The following is a 13,930-nucleotide window of genomic DNA, read 5'->3' as shown; positions in this document are numbered from 1 at the left end:
CAGTGTAAAGACCTGAGGACTGGTGTGATGTGTTCATATTTTCTGGTTCTGCTCAGAATCCTAGCAGCAGCGTTCTGTATGAGCTGCAACTGTCTTATGGTCTTTTTGGGAAGGCCAGTGAGAAGTCCATTACAATAATCCACCCTACTGGTGATGAAAGCATGCACAAGTTTTTCTAAGTCTTGACTGGAAACAAAGCATCTAATTCTTGCAATATTTTTCAGGTGATAATATGCTGATTTAGTTATTGCTTTGACATGACTACTGAAACTAAGGTCTGACTCTAGAGACACACCCAGATTCCTGACTTGATTTTTAGTTGTTTGACCCCTAGACTGAAGGTATGCGTTCACCTTGAGAACTTCATCTTTGTTTCCAAACGCAATGACTTCAGTTTTGTCTTTGTTTAACTGAAGAAAGTTTTGGCACATCCAATTGTTTACTTCATCAATGCATTGGCAAAGGGAGTCAATGGGGCTGTAATCGTTAGGCGATAGGGCTAAGTAGAGCTGTGTGTCGTCTGCATAGCTATGGTAAGCGATTTGGTTCTTTCTCATTATTTGGCTCATTGGGAGCATGTACAGGTTGAATAGGAGTGGCGCAAGAATTGAGCCTTGAGGGACTCCGCATGTCATGGATGTCCACTCAGACTTATGGTCTCCTATACTCACATAATAACCTCTGCCTCCTAAGTATGACCTGAACCATTTTAGGACTATCCCAGAAAGCCCGACCCAGTTTTCCAGCCTGTCAAGAAGTATTTTGTGATCGACAGTGTCAAATGCAGCACTGAGGTCGAGTAGTACCAGCACTGATAATTTGCCTGTATCAGTATTTAAGCGAATATCATTTATTATCTTTATGAGCGCGGTCTCTGTACTGTGGTGCGGTCGGAAACCAGATTGAAAATGGTCAAAGTATCCATTCGAGCTTAAGAATTTGTTCAGCTGATTGAAGACAACTTTTTCAATGATCTTGCCTATGAAAGGAAGATTTGAGATTGGTCTATAGTTGTTTAATATGGTCTTATCCAGATTGCTCTTTTTCAGGAGGGGCTTGACAACAGCAGTTTTCAGGGAGGTCGGAAAACTCCCAGAGAGAAGTGAGGCATTTACCACTTCTAGGAGATCTGCTTCTAAGCTGTGTAACACATTTTTGAAAAAAGATGTGGGAAGTGCATCAAGGGCGCAGGTTGATGTTTTTAGTTGCTGTACGGTTTCTTCCAAAATTTTGCCATCAATTTCTTCGAAATCAGACATAGTTGCTACTTTCTCGTGCTGTTGTTTGATCTGCCTGACCCCAGCGCAACTCAAGGATGAGCTGATCACCTTTCTAATATTATTGATTTTCTCAGAGAAGAAAGAAGCAAACTCACTGCACTTTCTCACTGAGAGCATTTCACTGGGAATCTGGCTTGGGGGGTTTGTCAGTCTCTCTACAGTAGCAAAAAGAGTGCGCGTGTTGTTTATATTGCTGTTTATAATATTCGAGAAAAAAGTCTGTCTAGCTTTGCTTAGTTCCTTATTGAAAGCATGGATGCTGTCTTTGTAGATGTTATAATGGACTACAAGTTTTGTCTTCCGCCACATGCGCTCTGCTTTTCTGCATTGTCTTTTCATATTTTGCACTGCTGTTGAGTTTCTCCAAGGTGCTTTTTGTCTGCCACTCTTCTTCCTGACTTTCACAGGAGCAATATCATCAATTACACTCTTAACTTTTGAGTTAAAAGAATCAAGGAGAAAATCAACAGAGTCAGCAGATATGCTTGGTGTTAAAGATATAGCCTTCATAAATAGTACACTAGTATTCTCATTTAAGCATCTCTTCTTGACAGACACAGATCTAGCTTCAATGGCAGGAGAGATCAATATATCAAAGAAAATACAAAAATGATCAGACAGTGCTACATCCTTAATAACAATTGATGAAATGTTTAGACCCTTACTGATAAGTAAATCTAGAGTGTGTCCACGATTATGTGTGGCTCCATGTACATGCTGAGTCAGATCAAAAGTTTTTAAAACAGTTTTGATTTCTTTTGCCATATTGTTTTCTGCATTATCTATGTGAATGTTAAAATCTCCAGCAATGGCAAAGCAGTCAAACTCTGAGGAAATAGAACTTAACAGTTCTGTTAAGTTCTCAGCAAAAGCTGGAGAGTATTTTGGAGGCCTGTAAACAATGATAAGTAAAATGCGTGGAGCACCTTTTAACACAATACCCAGATATTCGAAAGACGGGTAATTCCCAAATGATATTTGCTTACATTGATAGACATCTTTATAAAGAGCAGCTAAACCTCCGCCTCTTCTGACAGCTCTGCAGACACTCATAAAAGTAAAGTTAGGAGGGGCTGTTTCATTGAGGACTGTTGCACTGCAACTTTCTTCTAGCCAAGTTTCATTTAGCAACATAAAATCCAGGTTGTATGTGGTTATTAAGTCATTGACTAAAAGTGATTTATTTTTAAGTGAGCGGATGTTTAAAAGTGCTAACTTAACAGTCTTACTTTTTGTCCCCACAGCAATCTTGGTATGTCGTGTAATAGGCACCAGATTAGATGGGTTTGCTGTACGGCTTTTGAAGGCCTTAGACTTTCTATCATGTAATTGAACAGCAATAGAAAAACATACAGGCACACTGGGTTCCCGCTTGTTCTGTAAACATTTGAGAAAGTTATTGTTATCATAGCGGGGACCCGACACATATCACTGAGAGCTGGTATCAGTTGTTTTTGGTTCACCTCGAGCCGCCGGAGGAGGGTGTGGGCCCTGGCGCTGTGGCAGAGGCCGAAGAGCTCTCACAGGGGGAGGGGGAGGGCGAGCTGGGCCCGTAGGCTTTGGTGGTTGTGGGGCCTGGCGTTTTTTGGTTGGTATCTGGGGGCTCGCAGCAAAAGAGTGGGATAGTCTAGTTCCAGCGTGCACCAGTTGTTCCATTTTCTCTGAGAAGCACAGAAGTGGAGATGCTGGAGAGAGTGATAATGTTTCCAGTGAGAGTGATTTTTGCTCTGGTGTTATTGGAGGCTGTAATATGCTGTCCTGGTTTCCCTGGCTGTTTTCCAGAAAGTCGTCCTTGGGTGCTGTATATTGGAGCAGTGCTGGTATGTCACAGTCTGTCTGTGGTGAGCTCTGTGGGCAGGGCTCAGCTGAGATTGTGTCCGTGAGCAGAGGTTGTTGTGGCTGAGTGGTGTTATCACTGTCCTTGTGTGATGTGTCAACCGCATGTCCATTCAGGGGCTGAAGTGAAATCCTGTGGTCATTCATACTGTATCCAGGTGTGTGTGTGCCATTCAGGTTGAGTGGATTGGCACACATTGCAGAAGGATGACGGAGGGAGAAGTAGATATTGTCCTTTAGCACTCTTGAACCAAGTTTGTTTGGGTGGTGGCCATCCTGTTGAAACAGTTGCCTCTGACTCCAGAAAAGATTGAAGTTGTCAATAAAGTTCACTCCTTTTATATTGCAGGTTTTTTGCAGCCATGTATTAAGCCCAAGCAACCGTGAAAACCTGTTTGTTCCTCTTGCTGGGAGTGGTCCACTGATGAATGTTTGAACTTTCAGTCTTTTAAGTGTTTCAAAAAGTTCATTGAAATCCTTTTTAAGAAGTTCCGACTGCTCTTTATGAATATCATTCTTCCCCACATGAATGATCAGTCGATTTGCAGTCTTATGTTTCATCAGAATGTTCTGAAGTTCCCTGTTTACATCAGATGTTGTTGCTTGTGGAAGGCAGCACGTTGTTGTATCCCTGCTATTAATGTTTCTGATTACGGAGTCGCCCACTATCAGAGTCCTGGGCTCGGCTGCACTGTGAGCTGAGTGCCGCTGTCTGCTCGACCTTGAGCCCCAGTTAGCATCAGTGTTAGCTACTGGTTGATTCAGTCTGTGTTCAATCACATTCATCAAATTTGGGGATTCCTCATTCATTAATACTTCAAATCTGTTCTCAAGATGTATAGGCGGTGGTAGGAGACCAGTGTTTGCAGTCCTTGTCAGAGCCGTATCTGGGGTAGAGGATGCTACTGCAGTAATATGTGATGCTCGTGACAATCTGATGTCTCGAGTGCCTTTGGGTCTCGCACCCTGTTTGTGCCATCGATTAGTAAAACGATCGGCTTGTTTCTCTACACTCAGTATGGCCTGTCGAGAAGCACTAGATTCATGGGACTCACCGGCTGTATGCTGAGGACGTCCATGACGAAGCTCTGTTGTGTGTTCCGTCTGGTTTGGTGGTCCCGCAATTAACTTTGTTTCAAGAATTGCAATCCTTTGTAAAAGTCTGTGGCAGTTGGAGCAGCAAGTAGATTCCAGAGGAGGCATTTTCTTATCCTTATGAATGTAGGCAGTTTTGTTTTCTCTTCCCCGGAATGTAAGCTTTCAGTGGGAGGCTGGTTGAATAAAATAATTCTGCTTTTTTTTGTAGTAATCCAAACGTTTGAGCACTGTGCTGATTTGCTGAAGTTAAAATTAGGTGATAAAAGGAGATAAAATATAGAAATATAAAAGCGATAGAGCAAAGCGCGGAGCAGTAAGCGAGAGCGTCCGAACAGTAGCTGAGCAGGAAGTAGAAGTGGCGTAAACGTAACTATCAGGTTCAATTGCAAGAGAGTATAGCCTAAAAAAAGAACCCCTAAACACCTCCCCTCTTCACACACACACACACACACACACACACACACACACACACACACACACACACACACACACACACACACACACACACACACACACACAAGTCAGACCAATTGCAGCAATGCATCACATATGCTTAAACTTTTATGTAGCCACGCAACAATAATTTCAGCATGCATTCACTGTACACACCGCGACGTGATGGAGGAACAAATATTGTATTGCAGTCTTTGCTTTGCACATGGTTTGTATTTCACTGCCAAATAGTTACAAACAACAACAAAAAATGAAAGTCCCCAGTCTGTTGGTTTTTAATAAAGATTCGGAGTACTCATTTTCCAGTTAAAACGCACGGAACAAAAAGTGCGTCAGCTTTTACTGCGTGTTCAACAACAAGTCACGTAACAGCTCTTCTTCAGCGTTAAACTACCAGAATACACAAATATGCTTAGATGCTTAGAGTGGATATTTTATAACATCTTAAAGGAAAATTCACATATGAAATAGCTTTATAACTTGCATACTATATAACTTATAGTATATAACTTATAACAGCTTTAAATGAAATAGACACAAGTTTAATATAACTATTCTGGTAATAAAACACACACGAAAAAATATATCTGATTACTCGATTAATCAATCGATTAAGTGCTAGATTAATCGATTACAAAAAGAATCGATAGCTGCAGCCCTAATAGGCATGCTGAGTTACGCACGTTTAGCCCGGGGGACCAGGTGTTGGCTCTCTTTCCTGTAATTAGTTTCAGGCAAAGTTTGCAGGCCCCTATACGATTGTATAGCAGGTGTCAGAACAAAACTACATTATTGCAGCACCTGGACGTAGGAAAAGTACACAGCTCTGCTACCTGTGCTATCTTACCGGTGCACTTCAGCCTTCTGCATGTAATGATCCTCCTACAGTAATTAACACTCATGCGGCATGTGTCGCGGTCTTGACAGTTTCAGCTAAAGCTAATGGTAGAGACATTGAAAAGGCATTGGTAAAGTAGAAGAAATGTCTATAGGTGGTTTTATTAACTCACAGACTTTGGCTGAATTGGAAAAATTGTTCGCTCATTTGCAGGTGGCGCGTGTGGAGCAGTTGACAGAATTAATTAGTAGTTTTTCTTGTTTATTCTCTGATTCTCCTATGTGCACTCATCTGATAAAACAACATTGAGTTGGATGATCGGATAAATACGGACAAACAAAAGTAAATTGAGGAGCAGATAAATTACATGCTGGAAAATGACACTGCGGAACCTAGTTTTTATAGCTGGGATCTCCCTATATTCTTGTTCCTAAGTCAGATGGCACTATGCGTTTTTGAAATGATTTTCGTAGAGTTAATTCTGTTACAAAGCCGGATTCGTTTCCCCTCCCGAGAATGGATGACTGCATCGATCAGGTGGGATCTGTGAAGTTTGTCAGTAAATTTGATCTTAAAGGTAACTTGCAGGTTCCCTTGTCTAGCCGTGCTTGTGAGATTGCCGCGTTTATTACTCCAAAGGGTTTATATTTATATAAAGTAATGCCGTTCAGGCTTCGAAATTCGCCCGCGACATTTCAGTGTCTCATGAACCGCGTTGTAGGTGACATGCAGGGTTGCGCTGTATACCTTGACGATGTAGTCATTTATTCAAACACCTGGTATACTCATTTAGAACGTATACAGGAACTTTTTACTTGTTTGGTGGAAGCAAGGCTCACGGTTAACTTCGCAAAGTGTGAGTTTGCGAGGGCGACCGTGACCTATCTTGGCCGGGTAGTTGAGAGAAGCCAGCTTCCATTGAAAATGAATGACTTCCGGTAGCTTTGGAAGCTCAAGTCGGTGGCGGTGTGAACGTACAGTTATGTTTAATAACGCTTCCCTCATTCATGTGTTGAGTAACACCACTAGGAGCCATGAAGGAGAGACACTGGGAGCAGGGGAATCTATTTAGAGCTCCTTATTTTATTAATTAGAATATTGATATTTGGCGCCAGCATATTGATTCTCGTATCGCAAGCAGGAAGACAACGATTATTTTGCCCTATCGAAATTTTGTCCCAACACATAGTTTGTAGGTTTGTGCAGTGCTCTGACTGTCAAAGACTAAACTTAGATCCAATCGATGGTCTGTTGAGTTTAGTCTTAGAATGTTTCTACTGGTGTCTTAGCTTTACTTTTATTCGAATGGATAAAAAAATATCTTAATATTTCTAACTATTTTCTTATATGTTCCACAGAATAAAGAAATGCACATATGATTGTAAATATTGACAATTTAAATTTTAGGTGAACTCTCCCCCTTTAACTTTACATCTGGGTGGAGCAGTGGTGTAGTCTAGTTTTTTGTAGTGAGTATACTGTGATATACCAATGAAAGATATGAAAGAGCAGCCAAAGAGATCACAACAGCTGATTTTTATACAAATCTACACAAATCACCCTTATCTCAGATGGCTGTTAACCTTCTAAACTGGGCTATTGGTCACTTGCATGGTCTTAGGACTTGTTTATACCTGCTATTAAGATGCATTTTGGTCAATCGGACCACAAGTAGACGACTGAAACGCATACCCGTTTACACCGGTATTCTATCTCTTTTGTCCACTTTCAACCGCTTCTGTCCTGATTTCTTCAAGGGGGGGGGTCTATGGGCGGGTAAATGGTTATGGGTTGATCTAATGGATAAAATTAGCTTGCACACTTTACATATGAACGCACCCAGAGATGTCAGAAAAATATACAGAGAACAGTAGCTTTCATTTCTGCTCTGACAGCACCAAGACCAGCCGAATGCGGTGAGTGCGTGTTAGAAATCAGGAATGGTGAGAGAACATTGTGCTTGGTATGTTTTTCGTCAAACCAAACTTCAAAATAAATCCAGTCTGGCTAGCGCGCTTGCAGTAATGTTTATGCATTAGGTCAGTAGGTGGAGAGTAGGAGTTGTGGCCGATCAAACATATTCGACCACTTTAGCAACCCGTTCTAATGCGTATTCCGCTACCTCTGGAAGTGGTCGAAAGTAGACAAGCTCAAAGCACTTTAGACCCCGTTTACACCTGTATTTAGCGTCTTACACTTGTGATCCCATCGACCAAAACGTATCTTAATACAAGGTTTAAACTGGGCCTTAGAGTGATGTGATCATGAATGTCTACTAGTTTGTGTTTCAGTACTTGTAGTATTGAGAAGGCCTTGAATTCTCTGCCTGGGATTTTAGTAAATCTTTGTTTGTGTCTGTGTGTGAAGAATTTCTGTGCATCTCTGTGTAATGACTGAGAGGAAGAGGTGAAGAGGAGTTTGTGTTTACCTCTTCAGGGTGACTGACACTGGGGTAGAAAACCTTTTAAACCCAAGCACCCTCACAAACACACACTGCTTATCAGCAGAATTTCACTGAGATTTAAGAATTAAATTTTTTATCCATGCTGATATTCTCCAGCTCATACTCCTAAAGCTCTGGGTCACCATTTCCGCCAGTTTCTGTTTCTTAGAGATCTTTTAGGACCCACACGCACAGCTAATTAAAATTTTTAAATGATTTTACGCAATTTTCTGAAATGTGCAAGACTTCCACACTTGCACTCGTTTATTGAAAAGACTCTTAATTTTGTACGATTATGCTTAATAAATAAAAAATATTCAGGGAAAACAGTGCGCACAACAATTTGTAAAGAACAAATTGTGCGCGTTTTATTTTAACAGTCATTAAATCAATCACTATAAATGTACATAAAATGTTTTGTGTATAATTAAACAGCAGGTCTTGCATATAAATAAAAATAAAAAAAAAAATTTAAAAATATTATTAATTACCCTTATTCAGTCTGCATCTCAAAATCTACACTAGCATTCTGGCAGCTTATTTAATGTGCACATGCAGCCTGTTTGCATTTTGATGTCAAAACTGGAGAAAACAGACGGTTTCAAAATCTTGTAAATGGGGCTATCTTGCATCGTCGGGATTTCATAACCTTATTTATAAGCAATACATTGTGCATGCAAACAACATTTCACATTACACCCTGAGTTTACAAAAATAGGGGGAATAAAAAGAAGAATGTGTGTAATGGAGAACTGGGTTGCTGATTTATCCTAACTGTTTTGCAATGACAATTACACATTAAGTTCAACTGAAGCGGTGACAACCTTGTTCAAGATGACTCGTATCCCATCCTATTCACGGCATCACACACACAAATACCTGCAGGCACATACGCACTATTACCTTGTTGGAATTTATTTAAATAAAGATAATTAGGATCACAACAGAGGAACTGGTGTTGCATCAAACACATACACTGAGGAGAACCATCCTAACCGAGCATGTAGACCGAGCATGTAGATAAAATGCACCTGTACTACTTTAAAATGTTTTTTTTTTTTAAATCAGGCTAAGGGCAACCTGACCGGAATTACTAGTGTGTGTGTGTGTGTGTGTGTGTGTGTGTGTGTGTGTGTGTGTGTGTGTGTGTGTGTGTGTGTGTGTGTGTGTGTGTGTGTGTGTGTGTGTGTGTGTGTGAAGAGGGGAGGATCACAGGCGGCCCGAGCAGATAAGATAAATCAGACACTGTATATGTGTGTCTGTGTGTGCGTGCGTGCGTGCGCGCGTGAGTGTGTCTGTGAATGTGTGTCAAAATGCAGCTGAAGGTATGCATCAGATTTTAGACAGGTGTAATGACGCAACCACAGTAATCACTAACACATACAAGCAGCTCTCTCTCTCATACTTAAAATCTCTATGTCCTCTTAAGTGTCTTTACAGGCCTAAATGAAAACAATATTATGCATTAAGCATAGAACATTTATGTTTGACATCCATCAACTTGCACGGTCTAAACCAGGGGTACTAACCAGGGGGTCTTGAAAAGCCTGAATATGCCAGCCTAATTGTAAAATGTTGATTTATAGACCTGGAAATGTCATGTAAATTAATAAAATCTTATTACTTCAAAGATGTTTGATACATTTTATGAATACAAGACGAACACATTCTGAAATATTTTATCGGGTTAAAATATCTTTATGAACAAATTCACGAACGACTTGAAAAGTCAAGGTACCTTTGAATGCTGTTGTGGACAAAGTCAAAAAGTTTGAGAACCACTGGTCTAGAGCTTTCCGTGAAACTATAACATGGACCAAACACATCAAACAAAAAACCCAACCTAATAATTTTACATAGTAATTCAAAAAAGATGACTGGACAACAAGAAACTTTGCTTGCAGAATTCAGGGTTAACTTTAGGATTTACTAACAGGGACTCTTGAGGTGTGTGTTCATATTCAAGGCCTGTTTTGCAGTTTGTCATTCTTCCTATACAACAGATAATAGGCCTGAAAAGTACAATGCTTGAGTCATTATCTCCCTGTTAACTGAGAAACACTCCCCATGACCTCAAGCGCACACACAAACACACAGCAGATCAGATCTCACGTCCTGTGGGGGGGATTGAAAGAGTTCACACATGCTATGTGGCGCCTGTAAAAAGTGTGGTTTCAAAGAGAAAAAAATATCGAATGAATGATACACAGACACAAAACAAAAACAAATTTTTAGAACATTCTTCCGAATGAACTTTATATTAATACACACAAAAGGAGTTTCTATCATCTCCTTTTCAGTCCTATTTCCCTCTGTGCTCCCCTTCTTATCCTCTTTTCTTCCCGTCTGTTCCTCTCCACTTCTTTCCAACCCTGTTATCCTCTCCTCTCTTATCCTTCCCCTCCTACACCTTTACGTTCTATACTTCCCTCTCGTCCTCTCGCTCCCATTTTAACATGGTGTAATTTGGATCTGGGGCAAAAGCCCTGCGGTACCTGAAATAAGGCCACTCTCTAGGAGACCAGCACAGGTCTCTGTGTCTCTCTCTCTCATGCACAGGCATAAAAATAAATCATTGTAGGCCTATTTCCTCATCTGCACCATTTTTGGTGCAGAGAGAGAGCGAGAGATAAGAAAGTTGTTCATTGCTACAACTAAATTAATCAGCATATATAACCACATTAAAACCTAAAAATATCAATTCAAAGTGCCATTGAAGTGATTTCTGTACTTTTCTTATGTTGTTTTAACAGCAAATACAGCTGATTAATAATTATGAGTTAACCCTTTACCACTTTGTGATTTCACAACAACCACATATGTGCACCACCTAACTTTTGAAAGTTAGATGATAATGATAGGGTTCAGTCTGTCATGAAAAACATGTCTTCCAGTTAGATCTGATTGAGATCACATTAACATTTTGATTGTGACATTCAAGGTTGTTGACTGTCTCAGGGGATTTATAATGTTTAAGTGGTTCAAAAGACAAGTTATTTGGCATGGTTTTAAGGTTAGCTGGGAGGCTAAGCTACTCTTTCACAGATGCATCTGAGAAAGAAAAAAGAGAGAGAATATTAGGTATGAACCGAGAACAAACAGTCTTACCTTGCAGCTGTTTGAAACGGCCTTCCAGGATGTTGGAATATTGCACCTGGTTTACAAAGGCAGCTGGCGAGAGACATGGCTCATGTTCACGTGGATCAAAATCCATGTCTCTTCTCTTTCACTGTAATGCTCACTCGCTTTCACTGTGAATCGTTCCTCCAACCCTCACTCTCAAGTTTCATCCAAAACAATTAATCACCCCACAAGAGTAAAGCCAGAAGTCATGAGCATAGCAGATAAAATGTAAAGTTGAAAAATGAAAAGTCCAAAAGTAAAACTTTTACTAAAAGGTCAAAAAAAAAAGTTGGGTTTAAAACAGAAACTCTCCAGGTGCGCGCATGCATCAGAGCGTTTCAGTGCATGCTAAACCGCGCCATACTGCTTCATCCGTTTGAAGGAAAAAAAAAACCTCTTGCTTTAAATTGACTCTCTTTTTTCTGGCAAAAAAGGAACCCACAATCCGTTGAAGCGAGATAAAGGTTTAGTAAGACGAAAATATTCTTCTTTCAACTCATTCTCTGTTCTTCTCTTGTTCAAATGCACTTTTCTCTCAGTGCAAAACTCTTCTTGCTTTCTCTCGCACACACACCTTGTTTGAGTAAGCGTACAGAACTAGCTGCACTCAGCTTCCTAAGTAAACAAAGCCTCCTACTCTCTCTCTCGGTTTCTGAGCTTTGGCATTTGCATAAGGTGTGTGTGGGAGGAGCAAATCCCAGGCTGAGCGAGCAAGAAAGACAGACAGAGGGGAGGTGTGGGCTGAACCATTTCTGAAGGTGGACTAGGGGTGGAGAAGTAGCCAAGAGATGGATGGTTTCACAGGAGAGATGGGCGTGTGGGACCAACCTCAGGAGGTGATCAGATCGTTAGCAGAAACCATTGAAGAAAAAAAGTTTGCATTTATTTTATGCCTGCCTGGATTTTTTTGATTTTTATGTAAAATTAAGATTTAGTGATATTTTTTTGTTAAGGGGTAGTAAGACCTTTGCCTTCAATTAATCAAGTCAAAACGTCCCTCTCTCACTTCTGAAGCACGTGCACAGATAAAATAAGACGTTATGGCAGGAAGGAAGTACTTGAGAAAGACTCAACAAGCGAGCGCTCTTTCTTCCTGTGCAAGTTTGTGCACCACCTCACACCCATGAACTGGCAATGCTGGCAGTGACAGAAAACTCATCTCATGATGTAATGCCTACTAATGGTTCAGAAAATACTATATATTATATATATATATATATATATATATATATATATATATAAATACTATATACTATATATAAGTGCATGATCGAAAACCTTGTTCAGGGAATTTCTACCCCTCACAAACAGAACTGCTAATACACACACATGCATTTTTTTGTGTGTACAGATTTTACAAGAGGAAGTGGAGTAATGAAGACCAGTACAGTGGCAGGTTGTGCTGATTAGCAGCAGTGTCACCAGCAGTGACCATCAAAGAGCAGAGGTCACAGGTCATACCATGGCCAGAAGCACTAAGCCAACAGTCAGCCAGCGTGTCACTGGAAAAGAGCATTTTATCAAAGCAACCTCTAAACCAACACAAAATGGGAGGAAGTGGAGGATAAAGAAAATGTACAGGAATTTGATAATACCATATTCTCAATGTCAAAGTACCATATATATTCATTAAAATATAAGTCTATTTGACAAGTATTGCGATTGTGATATTAATTTGATCTTTATTATGTGACTGTAGTAGTTAAATTATTTAAACAAAATCAGATTGCACTGGCAAAAAAAAGAATGCATAAATGTAAATGGAATTTTCATAACCACTTACTATACTGTCTATCTATGGCTTGCATTTAGCTGTAATAAAATGTGTTTGTTATAATGATAAAAATTTGATGTCTATGTGTGCATATATAACAAAATAAGATATGGAGCGTGAGAGAGGCACAGAGGTTAACTGTGTATGGGTGTGTGAGACCCCTCCTCTGCTCTGTCCTTTAAGAGACATTCTAGCTCAGAATTCCCAGTATCCCTTCTCCTGTCCGTGCTTTTAGGAATTAATGTTTTGCCTGGTGTTTATGTGATTGATATGGTGGTTTTTACAAGGTGGGTTTAATGCATAAAGACAACAGAGTGAAATAAACTCCTCTCAAATGACACTCAATTACATAGACCAGCAGGTGCTGCTATGAATTCTATTAAGCCTTGTGTTACTCTTTTTTCAGCCATTGATTACTTTATTTATGAAACATTATACCATTGAGGATTTCCCCAGATATCCCCAAAGGGAGGTTTTGTCAGATTTAGCTAACTCCTGTGGACAATTTTATCAGTCCCGCTGATGTATATGTACACTCAACAAAGTTCAATCAGCAGCTTTGAGTGCAGCTTTTAAAGGCATGTACAAATTGATTCATTATGTGCCTCAGATGTGTGAAAGAGCATGACAACAACTGGCTTCAACACATCCATTGACAACAGAAAAAAAACAAGTAAGAGATACAGCAGGTCATAAAAAAAACATTACAAAAATCCCTGGAGATGAGAGAGAATGAGGGGGCGTAACAGGGTGAATAACAGCATTGGAAGAATGTGGATATCAAGTCACTGCTTGTAAAAGATGGTATCTTACTGCACTTTAACACACATCAACTACTGTGTTATGCACTGACGTTCATTGTATAGTATGCTTTTTCAACAATGTAAAGCCATTCTACAAACATACACTTCAAATGGTTTTATTATTATAACTATACTATCATGCATACAGTTATCTAATATCACTGTAAGAGCATGTCAAATGTGTTAAAGGTGGTTCAATTGTTTTTTTGTTTGTTTTTTTACTTGTTGCCTTATGCCACCCCCTACTGGACAGAATCACATGATGCAACCTGTTGAAAACTA

The 13,930-nt window shown here is 39.9% G+C and overlaps 1 protein-coding gene across 9 annotated transcripts in view; it reads right to left on the bottom strand.

Moving 5' to 3' along the window:
- The window catches only part of sptbn2 (spectrin, beta, non-erythrocytic 2), a 124,867-nt gene that overhangs the window by 54,496 nt on the left and 56,441 nt on the right, over nucleotides 1-13,930 (bottom strand). Inside the window, exon 1 of one of the 9 annotated variants that reach the window (XM_077231215.1) lies at nucleotides 11,057-11,735. The exons of 7 other annotated variants lie outside the window; for them this stretch is intronic. In XM_077231215.1, coding sequence (XP_077087330.1) covers nucleotides 11,057-11,162 — 106 coding nt within the window. In that variant the 5' untranslated portion in view covers nucleotides 11,163-11,735. Of the gene's footprint in view, nucleotides 1-11,056; nucleotides 11,736-13,930 lie in introns of those variants that run through there. One more of the 9 variants, XM_077231212.1, reaches the window with a different exon arrangement.

Source organism: Siphateles boraxobius, unplaced genomic scaffold (assembly GCF_051911475.1).
Source record: "Siphateles boraxobius isolate OS27281-9 unplaced genomic scaffold, OSU_SipBor_1 16, whole genome shotgun sequence".
In the NCBI taxonomy this organism is placed as follows: Eukaryota; Metazoa; Chordata; class Actinopteri; order Cypriniformes; family Leuciscidae; genus Siphateles; species Siphateles boraxobius.
Note: the sequence above shows the minus strand (reverse complement) of the source record. Positions and strands in the feature narration are given on the sequence as shown.